General features: G+C 44.6%; 1 protein-coding gene across 9 annotated transcripts in view; it reads left to right on the top strand.

Annotated features, from left to right (window-relative positions):
• The window catches only part of OTULINL (OTU deubiquitinase with linear linkage specificity like), a 57,527-nt gene extending 44,949 nt beyond the window's left edge, over window positions 1-12,578 (top strand). For all 9 annotated transcript variants that reach the window (XM_037893319.2, XM_037893321.2, XM_037893316.2 and 6 more), the window contains 3 exons: window positions 6,043-6,171; window positions 9,056-9,328; window positions 10,314-12,578. In XM_037893319.2, coding sequence (XP_037749247.1) covers window positions 6,043-6,171; window positions 9,056-9,328; window positions 10,314-10,493 — 582 coding nt within the window. In that variant the 3' untranslated portion in view covers window positions 10,494-12,578. The remainder of the gene's footprint in view (window positions 1-6,042; window positions 6,172-9,055; window positions 9,329-10,313) is intronic.
• Window positions 12,579-12,903: the final 325 nt, after the last annotated feature.

Here is a 12,903-nt window from a genome sequence, read left to right as displayed (position 1 = left end):
CACCGAGGGGAAGAAGGGGCTGCCAGACCACTACCCTCTCAGTTCCTTCTCACTGCTTGGGGCTGGGATGAAGCCTCAGGTCACTGCATCCTTTCAGCCTTTACCTGTAAATAGTTTAGCTTACTATATTTTGTGCCCTCGTTGAACACCCCGTGTAGGGCAGTGATCCTCCCTTCTTCACCTCCTCATTCCTTCTCTCCCCCCTCGCCCCACAGCTTCACTCTGGGGCAGGGAGAATATGCCAAAGGCTCCCGGCTTCAAGAGCTTTGTGGACTGCCAGGGGGACTTCCCAGTAAATGACAGTAATGACTCTTTTTGTACCACCTGTGGGAAGCCCTTATCCCTACCAAGTGCAGTACTTGTAGGTCATTTCTATGCAGGATGAGGCAGTCAAGGGAGATCTGCCTCATGACGTTTCTCATGGATAGGTCCATGAGGGCAGCTCCAGATTCTGCCCCCTGTATGTCGGCCTGAGGAAGGTAGGAGTGTGGCTTTAGCTGGTTCCAGGCCTCTCCTCCCAATCCCCCATCGGCTCCAAAAGACTTGGGTGAGAAGACTTGGGATTAAAACAGAGGAAAGGAGACACAAATGCTCTCATAAAAATGAGGGGAAGTTGCTTTTCCAACTCCTCTAAAAAGAGACAAAAAGAAAAGGAGTACTTGTGGCACCTTAGAGACTAACCAATTTATTTGAGCATAAGCTTTCGTGAGCTACAGCTCACTTCATCGGATGCATGTCTGAATGCATCCGATGAAGTGAGCTGTAGCTCACGAAAGCTTATGCTCAAATAAATTGGTTAGTCTCTAAGGTGCCACAAGTACTCCTTTTCTTTTTGCGAATACAGACTAACACGGCTGTTACTCTGAAACCTAAAAAGAGACAGAAGTCCTCTTCCCTCTCCAAGGTGGGGGAAGCCTCGTGCTCTCGCTTAGCAGCATTTGGTACTGTGAAAGATCAGCCTAGGGCATCGACTAAGGACAAGACCCCGTTTGGGACCTGAACTTTGGCACCTCCAGCATCCACATCCAGACTGGCATCCTCGGCTCCCTTGATGATGGCACCAACCGCTCTCGTGGTGGAGCAGGAGGTGGGCCTCTCAGCTTCAGCTCACTGTTTGGCACTGGATGACTTTCTGATCCGCTAGGAACCAGAGTCACTATTGCTGTCCAGAGACCTGCACCCAGTTATACCAACATGCCAGTTGATACCAACCTGTATCCCATCACTGAGCTAGGGTCAAGCCAGGCTTTCGCCAGTACTGTTGACTAATAGAGACAGAGCATCGCCACCTCCTGGTACTGAGAGATCCCCATTGGACTCAGACTCAAAATCTTTTGACTCTGGAGGTACCAGGAAGAGGAGGCCTGTTTCCATACTACTCCCCAAGGTGACTTTTGTGAGGGTTAAGCCCAGATCGGGCATCTCTGAGTGTCACAGTACTCCCGTCCCAGGGAATATTCATCCTATTTGTATTGGTACCCATCATCTTGGGGATGCTATGATGGGGTATGAGGCTCTACAGTGGCAATAGTGGGGCCCGGAAGATCCACAGACCCACTGCGTTTTGTACCCACACTGAGGGACTTGGGAGCTCAGGGAGATAAATTTCTCCTGTGGGAGGAAGAATCTCCACAGGCTCCCTGGAACAGTGACACCCTCAGAAGATTAGGACCAGCCTGGGCAGGAGGAGAGTGCATCGGTGAGCTTATCCGTATTATTTCCAGAGGAAGCAGTAATACCAGCTTCTCCACAGTGCCTGGTTGACCCTAAGGTCTTCCAGGGCTTGCTTAAGAGGGTGTGGAGGCCCTGCACATCTCCCTGGAAGAGGTCCTGGGGACTCTGCATAGACTGCTGGACATTCTGCACAGCTTGGGCCCAAGCAGGGTGGAGCTGCCAATTAACAAGGCCATCCTCGAGCCAACTAAGACACTTTGGCAGATGCCGGCCACCATTCCTGTGGTGTCCAGGCGGGCACAGGAGGGAGATTTCATTCCCACAAAGGGGTCAGAATACCCTTTTTTCCCACCTGATCCCAGCTTGCTGATGGTGACAGTAGCAACGGAGTGCAGTAGGCAACAGCTGCCAGATCCATGCCTCACGAAAGGGCGGCGAAGAGAATTTTGGGAGGGAAGAGTACTCTTCGCCTTCTCTACAGTTTTGGATTTTGAACTGCCAGGTGCTGATGGCCACGTATGACTTTAACATCTAAAACAGGCTCATCAAATTCATCAAGGTGATACCTCAGGACAATAGGGAGCAGTTTCAGGCCCTAATCACTGAGGGAAAGCTAGTGTCCAGATCCACCCTCCTGACAGCCCTAAATGTGGCAGACACTGTGGCACGGTCCATGTCCATGGCAGTGGCAATGAGACATTAGTTGTAGCTGTCTTCATCAGGGATCCAAAAGGACATGCAATTAATGATGGAGGACCTTCCATTCGAGTGTAACAAACGGTTTAGCATGAGGATGGATGAATCCCACCATTCGCTAAAGGACTCCTGAGCCATGCTCAGTTTGGTTGGCAATGACACACCTGTGATGAAGCGCAAGTCCATCAAGCCACAGTTCAGGCAGAGGCCCACCCAAGCCAGTGTTGTGTCACCAGTGACCGCACCACAAGTGCCAGAGGAAGCAGAGGAGGAGTGCCCAGGAGCAATCATCCTTCATATCCATCAGACTCACAAATGAGCATTTTGTTGGGACTCTTGAGAACCAGGCACCAGCCAGACCAGTGGATTTAGGCTCCTCCCCCGTTTCTTCAACTTTTGAAGTGTGGCTGCCCCAGTACCTACCCATCTGGAGAGAGACACGACAGACAAGTGGGTACTAGAGGTCATCTTGGGATATACCATCCAGCTTTTGTCCCTCCCCAATCCCAAACCCCCTTCTCCATTGTCTTTCATGGACAACTTTCACAAGCGGGTTCTTCAGCAGGAGGTGGAGGCCGTCCTGCAATGAGGGGCGATAGAATCAATGCCCCTGACAGCAAAGGGAAAGAGTTTCTATTTGAGGTATTTCCTCCTCCCCAAAAAGATGGGGTCATAGGGGAATGGAGACCTACTTTGGGCCTCAGGGAGCTGAACAAGTTTATCTGCAGCCTGAAGTTCAGGGTGATCACCCTGGTTTCAGTTTTTCCCTCACTAGATCTTGGAGATTGGTTCATGGCTTTCGATCTCTATTTCCACATAAATGTCCACCCACACCACAGGAGATTCCTGAGGTTTGTCGCTGGGCAGCAGCACTACCAGTACTCAGTACTTCCTTTCAGACTTTCAGTGGCGCTGAAGGTGCTCACCACAGCACTGCTGGTGGTAGCAGCACATTATCCCCAGTAGGGGCCATTAGTGTACCCCCACTTGGACGATCGGCCCCTCAAGAGGCGACCTTGCCAGGAGGTGCAGGTGTCTGGTCACACTCCTGGGCCTGTTCAAAAAGACTGGGTCTCAGGGTGAACTTGGACAAGTTCACTGTGGAATTGACACAGGCTATAGAGGTCATTGGGGTACAGCCGTCCCAGTGTCATATTTGCCAGACAATCACTTTGTGCCTGCTGGCTTGGCTACGGATGGTGTCCACACAGTCTCAACTTGCTAGTCTCTGTTCCCTGAAGGGTTGTAGACTGCTTTGGCCAGTGTGAAGACAGGAGAAAGGTGTGTGCCTGGATGTCCTGTTCTGTTACCTGCTATTGGCTAGGACTATGACCACAGACACCTCTCTGTCAGGTGGAGGAAGTCACATGGAGGGGCAGATGGACCAAGGGATATGGTCCCCTCAGGAGTGAATTTTCCACATCACTGTGCTGGAGGGTGAGGGTGGTTTGGCTGACCTGCAAGCATTTCCCCCCTTGCATTTGGAGCCAGTTGGTCCAGGTGCTGTTGGAAACATAACAGTGCTCTGTTACATCAACAAGCAAGGAGGTGCACGGTCCTCACATCTCTGCATGGAGACCATCCATGTCTGGAATGGGTGCATACCTCTGAACATTGCCCTGAGCAGTCCATCTGCCAGGGTTTCAGAACACCCTGGCTGACTCCTTTAGCAGACACTTGTGCAGTGAGAATGAGTGGGAGTTTCGTGGCCTGACTCTGCAGGTGGTGTTTCCAGAATGGGCTCACCTAATCACAGACTTGTTTGTGTCAGATCAGAAAAAGAAGTGCAGGGAGTTCCCCTCCACAGAGGGGTTGTAGCTCAGGCTCTCTGGGTGACATTTTCCTTGTGTGATGCTTGGAGGCTCTGAGGTTTGTATTTCACCCGATCCCTCTGTGACCACGGGTACTTAAGAAAGATCACGCAGAACAAGGTGCGAGCCATTCTTATGGCATTGGGGAGGCCTTGTCAATTCTTGTATCCTATACTCTGTTGCACTTGTTTGCTTGGGGTCCTCTCCACTTCCCGTGGTGTGAGACCTCTTGACGCAGGATGAGGGGAGGACTCGCCAACCCATCCATGCTGCACCTGAGGGTGTGGTATTTGGATGGATGTTGAGCCTAAAGAGAGTTTGTTTGGCTGACATGCAGACCTTACAGAGTAGCTGTAGGAAAACTCTACCAGGAGGTGCTACACTATAAAATGGAAGAGATTTGTGATGTAGTATGATCAACCGGGAATTTCCCCCTTGCATTCAGGGGTGCCTTACATGTTGGACTACCTGTTACCTTCTAAATCCTCAGGGCTGTCCCTCAGCTCTCTGAGGGTCCACCTGGCAGCCATCAGTGCATTCCACCCGACAGTGGTTAGCTACACTGTTCTCTCTCACCCGTTTACATCCCAGTTCCTGCAGGTTTTAGTTAGGGATTTCCCTCCAGTGATGAAGCCTGTGGCAGCCTGGGACTTAAACTTAGTCTTATTCAGTCTGAGGGGGTTGCCGTTTGAGCCGCTGGCATCGTGCTCCCTACAGCTCGTTTCTGTGAAGGTAGAGTTTCTGGTCACTATCATGTCAGTCAGGAAGGGGCACTAGGGGTGCTCATGGCAGATCCCCCACGCAGTATAACACAAGGACAAGGTGTCCATGAGACTGCATGTGAGGTTTGACTTTCACATCAACCAAAGCATCCAGTCACCTGTGTTCTCCCCCAAGCCGCACGCCACAAGGGAAGAGGCGAAGTGTCACTCCTGGGATGCGCATAGAGCTCTCGCTTTTACCTGTAGAGGTCAAAGCAATTCTAGAAGTCACCTAGACTCTTTGTCTCATTTGCAGAGAGGATGATGGCAGAGGCCATTTCCACCGGAGGCTGCCAAAATGGATCTCAAGCTGCACGGTACTCTGCTACAAGCTGAATGAGATCCCTCTTGGGGGTGGTGTAAGAACACATTAGACGAGAGTCCAGGCAGCTTGGATAGCCTCACTCAAGGATCATTGACATCTACAGAGCAGCAGCCTGGGGCTTGGTACACACCTCTGTGAGGCACCATGCTCTGGTCCAAGCATCTGACTTGGAAGCCTCCCGGGCTAGGTCAGTCCTGCATTCTGTAGTGGTGCAAGGCTGCAGGCATCCACCTCCTTGGGAGGGACTCTGGTTGTACATCATCTGAGGTGCACCACACAAAATGATAAGTACTCAAAGAAGGAAAGATTACTCACCTTGTAGTAACTGGAGTTCTTTGAAATGCTCTTATGTGTCATGCACCACTTACCCTCTATTCCCACTGCCTCGAATCCCATTGTGGAACCTTGTGGTGGAGAAGGACCTGAGAAGGGGGTGGTCCAGCAGCTCATTTTATACCCTTGGTGAGGGGCATAAGGAGCGTGTGGGCACATACGCGGCCCGAGCAGACACCGCTAGGAAGAATTCTCTGGTTCTGGGCGGATGGAGTTCAGGAGCACCTGAAGTGCACTACCAATCAATACATTTCATAGAATCTCCGGTTATCACAAGGTAAGTAACCTCCCCTTTTTTTTAAAGCTGTAGGCTCAGGGTTTTAATCTTATTCAGAATGTGGTTTATCATTTAAAACATATCTTCTCTATACCTAAATTATTTATAATAGTATATTCTGCTTGTTGTTACAGTAGTGATCTCTCCCCTATTATATTTTTACAGCTCCCTGAAAAGCTTCTGTATTCACAAGGCTGCAACTGGATTCAGCAATATAGTTTTGGACCAGAAAGATACACAGGCGCCAATGTATTTGGAAAATTACGTAAATGTATTGAAACATTAAAGACACAGGTGACTATTTAGGAAATGGAAAAAAAATGTTAGAGGGGGGAATGAGACTGAAAAGGGAAATCATTTACTGTCACAGAAGTATCGGCTTTCCGCTCAAAACATTGCTCCTGTGCAATCTGTCAGATGTTACTGGTATTTACTGGATTTACGTATGGGCATAAGTATGTCCCTGTAACTATTGGTCATCACTATTTTGGTCTTTACATGTTCATTTTTAATTCTACTGTATATCTTTTTGTCTTGGTTTACCAGCAAATGATCTTATATCTTTTGAGACCCTGTTGTCACTTGTTACAGGGATGACTACACCTCTGCCCCCGTTCAGGTCTCTCAGAGAGCATCCACATCAGGCCTTTTTGGTCTCTTTGCCTTTCTCTGTCTTGGGGCAGAAGCTTGTGACTTTGGGTCCTTATTACACTACTTCATGTATGCCAAGCACTTATCATAGAATCATAGAAGTGTTGGGCTGGAAGGGACCTCAGTAGGTCATTTAGTCCAGTGCCCTGCACTCAAGGCAGGACTACCTAATAACTAGACCATTCCTGACAGGTGTTTGTCTAACCTGTTCTTAAAAACCTCCAATGATGGAGATTTCACAGTCTCCCTAGGCAATTTGTTCCAGGGCTTAACCACCCTGACAGGAATTTTTTTTTAATGTCCAACCTAAACTTCCCTTGCTGCCATTTAAGCCCATTGCTTCTTGTCCTATCCACCGAGGTTAAGGAGAATAATTTTTTCACCCTCCTAATAACCTTTTATGTACTTGAAAACTGGTATCATGTCTCCCTTCAGCCTTCTCTTCTCCAGACTAAACAAACCCAATTTTTCCTCATAGGCCATGTTTTCTAGACCTTTAATCATTTTTGTTGTTCTCCTCTGTACTGTCTCCAATTTGTCCACATCTTTCCTGAAATGTGGTGCCCAGAATTGGACACAATACTCCAGCTGAGGCCTTATCAGCAGGGAGTGGAGCAGAAGAATTACTTCTTGTGTCTTGCTTACAAATCTCCTGCCATTTCCACATTTTCTGATATTGTCTTTCCCTCCTCATTTAGTAATGGGATTATCCTGTCCTTGGTTTTCATCTTGCTTCTAATGTATTTGTAGAATGTTTTCTTGTTACCCTTTATGTCTTTAGCTAGTTTAATCTCATAGTTTAATAGTTTAATTAATTTTGTGCTTGGCCTTTCTAATTTTGTCCCTACATACTTGTGTTGTTTGTTTATATTTGTCCTTTGTAATTTGACCTAGTTTCTACTTTTTATAGGACTCTTTTTTGAGTTACAGATCATTGAAGGTTTCCTGGTTAAGCCAGGGTTGTCTCTTTCTATACTTCCTATCTTTCCTACGCAGTGGGATAGTTTGCTCTTGTGCCCTTAAAAAGGTATCTTTGAAAAACTGCCAGCTCTTTTGAACTGTTTTTCTCAGGCCTGGTCTACACTGGGGGGGTGGAGGGGGATCGATCTAAGGTACGCAACTTCAGCTACGCTATTCTCGTAGCTGAAGTCAACGTATCTTAGATTGACTTAGAATCACTTACTTCGCATCCTCGTGGCACGGGATTGACTGCCACTGCTCCCCCGTCAACTCTGCTTCTGCCTCTCGCCATGGTGGAGTTCCGGAGTCGACGGCAGAGCGATCGGGGATCGATTTATCGTGTCTACGCTAGACATGATAAATTGATCCCCGATACGTCGATCACTACCCGCCGATCTGGCGGGTAGTGTAGACATGGCCTAAGAGATTTGCTTCCCATGGGATCTTAGCTGCCAATTAATTGCCTCAGTTTGCTAAAATCTGCCTTCTTGAAATTCATTATCTTTATTGTGCTGTTTTCCCTCCGAACATTCCTTAGAATCATGAACTCATCATTTCATGATCACTTTCACCGAAGCTGCCTTCCACTTTCAAATTTTCAGCTGGTTCCTTCATATTTGTCCAAATCAAATCTAAAACAGCCTCTCCCATAGTAGCATTATCCATCTTCTGAAATAAAAAAATTGTCTCCAATGCATTCCAAGAACTTGTTGGGTAATCTATTCTCTGTTGTGTTATTTCCCCAACAGATGTTGGCCTATAGTAGACCCCCATCATGACATCAAGCTTGTTTTTTACCCCTTTTATCCTTACCCAGAGACCTTCCACAAGTCTGTCTCTTATCTCCATCTCAACCTCAGTCCAAGCGTGTACATCTTTGATACACAAGGCAACACCTCCTCCCTTTTTTCCCTGCAGTTCCAGCTGGGTCTCAGACACTTGTGTTTCTTCCCTTTTGGGAATCTGTGATCAATGATACAGTGACCAACAGACTTTTAAAAACAAAGTATACAACTAGAATAAAGCATTAGAGGCGGCGGGGAGGAGTTTAAAACAACAAACAGCCTGTCTTACCCAACTTGCTACAATTCCATAATGGCAATTTAGGCACGTCTATTTTCAGGCATGCCCACTGGTCCCTGTGAATGTTTTTTTCAGTCTAGTTTCCAAAGAGAGTGTCCTTTTAAATGCTGACAAGAGTTCTTTATTAATCAGTTTTGGTCTTTTGACCCTCCTGATCAAATCAGTTTCATAGACTCAGTGAGGGATTGAGCCTCAGAACTAATAGTTCTGGTATTGTCCCTTTATTTTTTGTAACTAACAACCTCGGGTACTTCAAAATGGTGATATATACATAAAAGGCTTTGAGTTCCATTGCCATTCTCTAAAAGCCATTCAGTTCTTCCACTTATTTTTACTTTAGTTATGATAATGGTTATTGATTCCCAGTGATTATTCTTTTTTTAATCCTTATAAAAAATAGTTACCATTAAAAAAAATAGCGCACACAACATTTATTAGTCATGAGTTAAGCAGCTGATTTGAATTTCTTGTTTATGCTTTGTAGTGGACTGAAATAAGTGGTGTTAAAGACCATGATGAAAGAGGAAACATGTGCAATATCCTTTTCTCTGATGAAAGCAAGGAATATAAGCTGTATGAGGCTATAAAATTCATCATGCTTTACCAAGTTGTGGAAGCCTATGAACAGATGAAGAATGAGCAGAAACATGTCCCCATCCTTTTTAGCCTCCTTTTTGCTCGTGATACGTCATCTGACCCTTTGAGTTTCATGATGAATCATCTGAATTCCATAGGGGACACGGGTGGTCTGGAGCAGGTAATGGTGTGAATAAAAAATGAGTTCTAGCAGTCTGTTTTTTCTGAAGGATTAGGGATTGGGAATACTTTTGAGTTCTTATTTATTGACTTGATGTTCCTAGTATACTTCAATACTAGGACTGGGTGAAAAATGCATTGTTTTTGGCACACCTAAACTGTTTGCAAATTCAGGTAGGATTTAGCGAATAGTTTCAACCAGAAAGAAACTGGAAGACAAAGTTTGGAAATATCAAATCATTTTGTTTCAATCTTTTTAAAATGAACTGTTTTGACATTTTCTGAACAAAATATCATTTCTAATCAAAATTTTCTAAACGGTTTGACCCAAAATAATTTTTCTTTTTCTTTTCAGTGAGGAAAAAACAAAAAAACTTAGTTTTGTTTTGAAACTGATGGTTTTTTTCAGTTCAGCCACTGAGTCAAAAAATCAGCTATTTGCTCAGCTCTATTTAATACATCATCCACGATAGAATTATTTTATTTGGAAGGGTAAAAAGCAAATTTTTCCAAGAGGAAAAAGCAGTTAAAAAGTGTGGGGGGGGGGGCAGATTTTAAAGTGTCTCCAAAATAAGTGTCTCCAAATCTTTATACAAATTACTAAAAGCAGTGATATCACTGATATGTAAAATAACATGGTCTTTAGATGACAGTACCCTGCATGTTTGACCTATTTCACCTTTTGCACCTGTTTTTTGTGGGAGGGGTTTTTTTTGGTTTTTTTAATAGAAGCTTTCCAGATAGGCCACTTTAGAAAGTATATTTGCCCTTTTGACACAGGTCTCCTTTGGCTGCTTATCATCTTTGGTTGTGGGAAATTCCTGCTGTTGTAATTCCTAGTCCACTCTTCTTATTACACAAGTAAACAAGTTAAATGACTTACACTAAACATCAGAGCATGATTAAAGTGTGGGATGTTTTTCCCCCCCAGTTTCCTTCTTATAAATCTATAAACAAATGTTTACATCTTTTTTTTTCCCCCTTAGGTTGAAATGTTTCTTCTTGGATATTTACTTGAAGTAAAGATAAGAGTTTACAGATTGTATAAGTTTAACACTGAAGAGTTTCAAGTAAACTATCCAGAGGAGTATCACAGAGACTGGCAGGAAGTCTCTCTTCTGACTGAGGATGACCATCACTATCACATCCCGATTACTAGAATATAAGACTGATTTCTAACCATGAAGTACAAGAAGTGACCATCTCCAGTAAATTATCACCTTTAAGCCAAGTCCTTTGCTGGCAACAGTAGGATTTCAAGTAACATAAAATTATGACTACAGGACACACAGGTTTATTATGTTAACATCTTGCTTGCTTGTACTGACCCATATCACCTGTGATCTGCCTCAGAAAAACAAAAAATACATAATCATACAATCAGGACAAACTGACATATTAGTGTCCTCAAATAAAAAAAATAGGGTAAATCGCCTGCGAGAAAACATTTTCACTAGATAGTTGATAGTCACTTGTTGAGCTAAGTCCAAAAGATGTGTTGTGTATAAACTTACAATGCCAAATGATACCTATTGTTTGTTTAAGAAGGGTGCTTCAGCCACTGACTTGGGAGAGAAACAAAGGCAATAATAAAAAGAAATAACTTGCAGTATAGCTTTACTCAGTATATACTCTTCCCCCTGCCCTCCCCCTATCCCTTCTTTTTGGAAGGGTCAAATTTAATGTTACCTATCACAAGTATGTAAAGGATTTTCTTTGCAATTGGTTTGAGAAGGCTTTGCACTTCAGTGCATTTACAAATACTGGCTTTTCACAAAAATGTTAACTCTCTGTACATTATATACATTTAGCAGGACTCATATTTCCTAAGCTTTTTTTGTATATACAATTTAATACCTTTGAGTTACTTTCCTTAATCTTGACATCAAGGTTACTTCTAGTTTTTGAGGGTCTTAAGAAGTGTCCAGTATAACAAGCAAATTGTCTTAGTGTGTTGAAATAGCAGCAAAATTAGGAAGCTTAACTTTAATGAAAATTAAAGTGATAACAGTTTAGCAATATGTTTATTTGTGGCACATGAACATTATCACAAGTAAGGCTGCAAGTTTGTCATGGAGGTCACAGATTCCGTGACTTTGCGGGACCTCCATGACTTTTGCAGCTTTACCGGCCACTGCTGGGGCAGTCTTGGGCCACCGCACCCCCTACCCCAGCAGCAGCAGGAGTTTGGATGTGGGAAGGGGCTCAGGGCTGGGGGTTGGGGCACGGAAGCGGGTGAGGGCTCTGGGTGGCGCTTTCCGCAGGGGGACTCCCCAGAAGCGGCGACATCCCTCAGCTCCTAGGTGGAGGCGTGGCCAGGCAGCTCTGTGCACTGCCTCTGCCTGCAGACACCACCCCTGCAGCTCCCATTGGCCGCAGTTCCTGGCCAATGGGAGCTGCGGAGCCAGCACTCGGGGAGGAGGCAGCACGCAGAGCTGCCTGGCCATGCCTCTGCCTAGGAGCTGGGGGAATGTCGCCACTTCCAAGGAGGTGCGGAGCCAGGTAGGGAGCCTGCCAGCCCTGCCAATCCAGTATCTGCGGGGGTCCTGTGCTGCACGCTGCTGCCTCCCACCCCAGCACTAATGGTGGCCCCCGGGATGCCCCCCGCAGCATCGCCGGGCCACCCCCACCCCCCCCAATATTTAGTCCGGGGCATATAGTACAAGTCATGGACAGGTCACGGGCCGTGAATTTTTGTTTACTGTCCGTGACCTGTCTATGACTTTTACTAAAAATACCCATGCCTAAAACATAGCCTTAATCATAAGCTTAAAATTATTTGAGTCACTTCTCTAATAAGATTATATATAAAGAGAAGAGTTTTTAATAAGAAACAAACAATTTTCCTTTAAATAATATTGAAATCATCTCCAAAGATGCATGTAGTGTTTCTCTTGCTCTCACAGGAGATAATTTACCAGAATGAAGTGGTGAATTAGGTCCTCAGGAGTTAAACCAATTATATATGCTTCGAGTACATAGAGACTGAGCTATTCCTTTCTGTAATGAAAAGCAACTTTTTCCTCTTATATTTCTTTGTATATATGTATATATATTTATAAAGCAAACATGGTTTTGGTGAGTACTGTAATTGTTTTGTTTCCTGAAAATTTTATTGGATTGTGGATGGTTTGTTCAATAATTTGTAGTCTTTAATTAAAACTGTCCGATACATAATTTTTTTCCTCTTACCAGAACCACATTTCTGATTATATTTTATTTATTAAAAAAACCTTTTTTCCTAAATTCAACATGTTGCTCTTTGTTTTGGTTCTGTTCTATGTGGAAGTTTAAAAATTGTTTATAGTAGCATACTGCTGTTATTTACCGAATACCAACAATGTACTCATTGCTTTGCTGATGTAAACAGACATGGCTCGTACCCCAATAAGATTATAATATAGTTTCCATGCAGACAGATGTGTGCACAAAGTGCAATTCTGCAGAAGTATTTGCTATACTTTTATGAGTACTTAAAAAGTTTATCATCTGTCTGTAGTATCTAGACACGGTAATTATCATGACTAGCAATATACAAGTACTATAACTGAAAAAATGAATTATGTAAAAAATACA

Source organism: Chelonia mydas, chromosome 2 (genome assembly GCF_015237465.2).
Source record: "Chelonia mydas isolate rCheMyd1 chromosome 2, rCheMyd1.pri.v2, whole genome shotgun sequence".
Lineage (NCBI taxonomy): Eukaryota > Metazoa > Chordata > Testudines > Cheloniidae > Chelonia > Chelonia mydas.
The sequence above is the reverse complement of the archived record's forward strand: the minus strand, read 5'-3'. Positions and strand labels throughout refer to the sequence as shown.